The sequence below is a fragment of the Limulus polyphemus genome, unplaced genomic scaffold (genome assembly GCF_000517525.1).
Source record: "Limulus polyphemus unplaced genomic scaffold, Limulus_polyphemus-2.1.2 Scaffold3852, whole genome shotgun sequence".
In the NCBI taxonomy this organism is placed as follows: Eukaryota; Metazoa; Arthropoda; class Merostomata; order Xiphosura; family Limulidae; genus Limulus; species Limulus polyphemus.
The window spans coordinates 45,389-51,918 of NW_013669462.1; the positions used below are offsets into that span (position 1 = coordinate 45,389).

The 6,530-nt window shown below is 35.7% G+C and overlaps 1 protein-coding gene across 1 annotated transcript in view; it reads left to right on the top strand.

Annotated features, from left to right (window-relative positions):
- Positions 1-5,330, top strand: part of LOC106470163 (transcription factor AP-2-epsilon-like) — a gene marked incomplete at its 5' end in the record, with an annotated part of 39,105 nt that extends 33,775 nt beyond the window's left edge. The window contains one exon of the mRNA XM_022398742.1: positions 4,501-5,330. Within this exon, the coding sequence (XP_022254450.1) occupies positions 4,501-4,795 (295 nt within the window). The remainder of the gene's footprint in view (positions 1-4,500) is intronic.
- Positions 5,331-6,530: the final 1,200 nt, after the last annotated feature.

Below are 6,530 nucleotides of genomic sequence, written 5' to 3' on the forward strand. Positions count from 1 at the left end.
ATGTCGGTCGGTTGTCGATGTCACTTTCCTCCCCCCCTCCTCCTCCTACCGTGTAAAGACAAGTTTATGTATATATATATATATATGTATGTATGTGTTTGTTAAATAACAGGCGTGCAGCTGCAACTGGTGCTAGCGTCGACTTACCAGAGCAAATAAATGGTCAGAAGTCTAAAAGTTGTGTCAGTCAACATTTATTTGTTTAACTGTCACTACGAACTTCAACGACCACTAAGTTCATAGATTTTGTTTCTGTTAGAGACATGACGATCAATTAAAAACCGTTTCATTGTTTCACCCAGCTGACCGCGCCACCACCTTAAACACAACAGTTTCATTGTTTCACCCAGCTGACCGTGCACTACCTTAAATACAACAATTTCATTGTTTCACCCAGCTGACCGCGCCACCACCTTAAATACAACAAAAATATTCCAAAACCACCTAAAGTTCTATTATTTCCTGTGTAATTGCACCATTCTCACCCCACCCCCAGCAGCCACCTTGTTTGTCAGAGACGCAAGTTTCGGACGAATATGACTAGCTTTTATTTCCACGCAATTTGCTCTTTTTTTCTTGCGTCACATTAGTTGTTTTTTTTTTTCTTGCGTCACATTCTTTTTCTGAATTGAAATCAGTAACAACCCAAACGGTCTCCAACCCGGATCTCGTTGGTTTTCGTAATCATTAGAAGTCAATGACATATACACACACTAGCAGACCGACAGAGTTACAGTGATAAATCACAGAAACCTGTAGTTTGGTGCTAATTACAAGCTTCGACTGAGAGCAGCAGCAAACCATCTTGTCCTTTTCGTCCGTTCTGTGCTTGGTAGACATTAAAAAAATAGCCAGAGCGCCAGAAGTACTTAGTCTCTAATGATGACGATTGACATGTCTGGAATTTACAAGCTCCTTTAATATTTACGTTGTCTGAGTATAAAAACAAAACAGAGCCATAAAAAGGATGTAATTTAAAAATAATCGCCCCCCCCCCCTTCGTTATGCTACCTCTCGTGGCTCAGCTAAACAAATCGAGCTTAGATACCTGCGATGGGCAGAATATAGATAGCTCATTATGTAGCTCGTATTCACTTCAATATGTGAATGCCCAATGATTAGTGAACGCCGCCAAATGTACATAGATAAATGGGCATTTATTTTGAAATTTGAAAAGAACGCCCGTTGTTACTTCTTTAAACGGTACTCCGGTTTAAAGAAAGAAATGCAATTTTATTGTATCTGTGTATGCATTGTTCTGCTCCTCGAGCCTTCTGAAGTGGTTGAACTATTTATAAACGTTTCCAGTGCTTCCCCGTTTTCCAGCACCTGCCGCTTTTACGTTTGTGTGATGGTGAGTGACTCTTACTTAGCCCTTTAAATTGTGTAATAACAACGCAGTTAACCAAGTTGGCGCAACGTATAAATGGATAATTCAGCTCTCTTCAAAGATACTCTTTTTGAGCAGGGTGTGACGTATTAAACTGTGGTTTAAAGGTTAAGATGCTCGAGACGTGACGTTCATGAACTTATTGCGCATGTGTTCAGGTGTTAGTTAGCCCGTTATGAATTTTAAACTCAATTCTAATTTATTTGTTCAAAGAGTTGAACAAAGTCCTTATGGCTGCGATTGCTGCTGGATGGTTGTCCTTTGTCTGGTCAGAAGTTCGAAATTGGGGAGGGTTATGCTTGACTGAATTGATCCTATAGTGTTTATGAACCAGTGGTTCCCAACCGCCAGATCATAGGCGAGATTTATCCTGTCCGCGAGATGATTAAAAAAATATATATAAAACGTTTTTTGAAAGAAAAAAAATAGTTGGTGAAATAAATTGTTTAATAATATAATATAGAATAATTTAATAATTATACGAAGCAGTCTGTGAAAACTTTTGATCAGTATTAGTTGATCCTCAACTGTTAAAAGGTTGGTTGAACATAAGCCTACGTACGCATAAGGTGCGCGTTCAGATTGAAAATACCTTTCCCTGACACGTATACTCTTATATTACAGGAGATGCAGTAACCATCTAGGCTATCATTTCTCAAAAAGGAAAGTTCCAGCTTTAACTAGATTGGCTATTCCAAACCTACGAATCTCAGCTTTAACTAGATTGGCTATTCCCAAACCTACTAATCTCAGCTTTAACTAGATTGGTTATTCCAAACTTCTAATCTCAGTATTAACAGGATTGGCTATTCCAAACTTACGAGTCTCAGCTTTAACTAGATTGGCTATTCCAAACTTACGAGTCTCAGCTTTAACTGGATTGACTATTCCAAACTTACGAATCTCACCTTTAACTAGATTGGTTATTCCAAACCTACTAATCTCAGCTTTAACTATATTGGTTATTCCAAACCTACGAATCTCAGCTTTAACTGGATTGGCTATTCCAAACCTATGAATCTCAGCTTTAATTAAATTGGCTATTCCAAACCTACTAATCTCAGCTTTAACTAGATTGGCTATTCCAAACCTACGTATCTCAGACTTTAATTAAATTGGCTATTCCAAACCTACTAATCTCAGCTTTAACTAGATTGGTTATTACAGTAGCAGAACATGTGAGATACGCTGTTTATTGCTGTGTTTTTGTTGTTGTTGTTTAAGAGTTTAATATTGTAGGTGTTTTAATTAAAAATTTGATGAATGGCACATCGTTCTATGGAACTGTACTTCACAAGTACTTAGATGTAGAGATTGCAAGTAGTCATAGGCGAACAAAAGTGGAAGATTTTCCTTAAGTTGACCTATTAAAGAAAAGCAACAAATCGATAGGATGCATAACCGAGATTAGGTTTAAAATTTGATAGTGACGTCACATGTGTTCCAGAAGTTTTGGCGGGGCTCCGGCACGAAAAAATAAATAAATTTGCCACTACAGAACTTTTGTGGATTCACTCTGAGTGATAGTGAAGAAGATTATATTATAATAATATGCTGAACACAATATTAGTCTATATATGCTGTATTTAGTGCCGTCGAGGCCTTTCGTTTAATACTGTACCAGAGATCTCTTCTAGGCTGGCTGGGATACCGCAGGTATAGCAGTGACTGACACGTGCTATACGCGAACAAATGAGATAGTGATTTGTTCAAAAGAATATTTAGGTGAAGGGTATAATTTATCTTGAGTAGGGCCATGTGTGTTTTCGGTTTGTTACAGTTTAGAACTGATGGGGCAGATTGAAAGATATTGATTATAAACATTATATACTTAGAAAATTTAGTCCTTACATTACTCCTCAAATTTTCCAAATCTTAGCTTACTGTTTAAAATAAATAAATGGAGGATATGGTTTTTTTATATCACTGACTTTACGAATCGAATTCTACTCAGCCTTTGTCGGAGCTGGTAAATCTAGCACCTTACACCATATATATAGGCTAAACGACCAGATTTGAGACCCCAATAATCAAACGTACACATTCCTAGTTTTTTGATCAGTTGACCAGAGATAAGACATCTAGTTAATAACACCAGCCGCCTTCTTAACCTAATAACGAGAGAGAATGGCCCCAAATCTGAGCTTACTCAGTGGCATATCACAGCTCGAACCTAAGACCTTTACATCTGCAGTTTGACACGCTAAGTGGTAAGCCACTCCCGGATACCGATTCTAAAATGAATATATTCAAAATTTGTATTTCTACTTATTCAAAGCAAGCTGAATGAATACTGAAACCTGTAACCGGGGTTTCCATGTGTTTAAACTTATAAATCGCCTGTCATTATGAAACATGCAGTATTAGTAACAGCAACCAACGTTCAGAGAAGAGCTTAAAAATACGATAAAAACTCAATAATAATTCTTCAATAACACAAGTCATATTTTTATATCAACATGTATTTCCCAGGCCTCAGATGTCTTTAAATAAGAACATTTCACATTAATCAACTCCTCGTGACTGTCACATTAAAGGAAACTTATTAAAGAAGTAATTTCCATTTGACATTTCCAGTTATCAACGGCAAGTCAAAAAGGTAAATCTATTCGATAACAAGTTGAAAATGTTAAAAAAATAAAATAAACGTAAGGCGTAGCTCTTTTCTTAGCCAGGCATGCGTGGGAATTTTTTTGTTGTGGTCCAAACTGGCGACGTAATTTATTTACGTCATGGTAAAATGAGCCTGGAAAAAAAAATTGAATTATTTTATCTTTCTTTAATTCAACGATTTCATTTTTGTTTGTGGCCCGAGTTCCTTTTATTTTTCTATTCACTGTGTATGTTTTAGTTTCCAAAAGAATGGTGAAATCGAGCCCATGACTAACAGTTTATAATTTTCATATTTCTGAGGGGAGAAATGAAAAATACATTTCTATCTGTTCAGTAGTGATGTGTTATGAACAGTTTTTTTTTCCTGAAACTAGTGTGTATTCCATAGTTTTTCTTATAGCCAGAATAATTTTTATTTAATCTATCTATATGTACATAGCTGTTTAACTTATATTTGTTTCTTCTGCTAAATGGTCATATTTGTTTCTGTTTTTCAGACAAACATTGAAAGAGTTCTCCGATCTTCTCAATCAGGATAGGTCTCCTTTGTGCAATACTAGGCCTCAAAGCATTTTGGATCCCAATATTCAGCGCCATCTCACGCATTTCTCCCTCATTACTCACGGGTTTGGCAGTCCTGCAGTAGTGGCAGCCCTCACCGCAGTTCAGAACTTTCTCACAGAGTCGCTCAAATACATAGAGAAGCAGTTGAACAACTACCAAACACCATCCGCCGTCCACGTTAGCGCTGCGGGCAACGGTGTTGACACTAAAAAAGAAGATAAAAAGTAATAAGTACGCTTAGAAATTCTTTTTATACATATATAAAAATGTATAATCCTTGTCTCTCGGTTCCGAGAGATGAAAGATCCTTCAAATGCTCAAAAAAAAAAAAAACAAATGAAGAAAGATAAAAAAGGCAATGGTATGTAATATGAGGTCAGTCTGTAATTTAGTGTATTCATGGGAATATAAACCTTGGTTATTGGAGTAATGGACGTTTGTATTTGGAGAAGATGAGAGCATGGAAGTGTGCTCAATTTGTTCACCGTGCTTTTGTATGTTGCCCACCTGGTTCCCCTAGAACGCCAAAGTTGCAATAAAGAAAAAAAAAAAAACTCGTCAAATAAAGTTTTGCCAAAATCGTTTCTCATCATAGCATATCTGTTGCCATAAGCAGTTAAGCCCGACTCGTATGCTGGAAGAGAAAGTCTGAATTGGTTGTGTTAGGACAGGGGTGTTGAGGTGTTTATTCTTAATGCGTTATAATTAGTCACCAGCGTGTTGTTTAATGGAAAACAAATCCGAAAATAAACATTAGTTTCCTTTTCCCAATATAAATACTATTTGATGAGAAGGTTCGTTTGGTATCATAGCTCCTGATATGCCAAATTAAAATATTATTACTACCTGCCATAATAAAATTTTATTGGACAGAAAATGCCCATTTCCGGTTGGGGTATGATTTGTGTATTTTGTTGTGTTGAAACAACAACAAATCTCGCCAAAATCATATCAGAAAATTAAAAGTGTGCCACAAAATAATAAATTTTTATTAAATATTTGCTGTAATGGATGTTACCCACTTGTTTTATTATATAACCTTAGTTCCAGTAAGCCATTTTAAAAAAAAGTTAAAACGGAAAGTAACGTTTTGTATATCAGTGTTCTTTAAATTAAACGCAAGTTTCAGAAGAGAGGTACCTGTATTCCTGATCACGGAGACAATTTAAGAATTCCAATGAATTTCTTAAAAATAAATATTCCGGCTTTTTTTTTTGCGGGAACAGTTGCCTTACCTAAACATTTGTAGTAAATAGGAAAGAAACAGGTTTAACTAATATTTGAAAACGGCAAGTACAAAATTTGGAAGACTTCGTAAGTAAATCTGAACAGAGAGAATAGAATCAGTTAATGTGTAAGTAACATATTTTCATCTCAGGATTTTGGTAATCATATGCTCTTATCTTTTGTTATATTTGTTATATTTTTGTCTTTTTGTTGTTGTGTTTTCGGTCTGGTGTTGTACATAGACTAAAAAATGAGAGTGTCCTTTTTTTTTTTTCCATTGAAGAGCGGTTGTGACCCCTTACATTATGGATATAGGCCCCAGTGGAACACAAAACAAGTGGTTGTGACCCCTTACATTATGGATATAGGCCCCAAAACAACATATACATGTATATAGGAAAATTATCATCGTTTTTCAAAGATAAGGCAGTATTCCAGATACTTTTCTTTAAATCCATACTTTTAGATAAAAACACGGACCTATTTGAGGTCTTCTTTACGCTGTTTCTACTCCCCCCCCCTTTCCCAACACTTACACAGATTCGATATAGAAACTAAGTGAAAAAAATACTAGCTGGATAAATGCATGAAGTTTGTTAGAAGACAGTAATTAATATTCCTTTTTTTTTTGTTACTTCTGAGAGATTGATTGCCTAATTAAATAACTATTAAATTAGAGACAATGGTTCCAATGAGAAACTGGGTTTTTCAAGCCATGTTTTATATATTTTATATA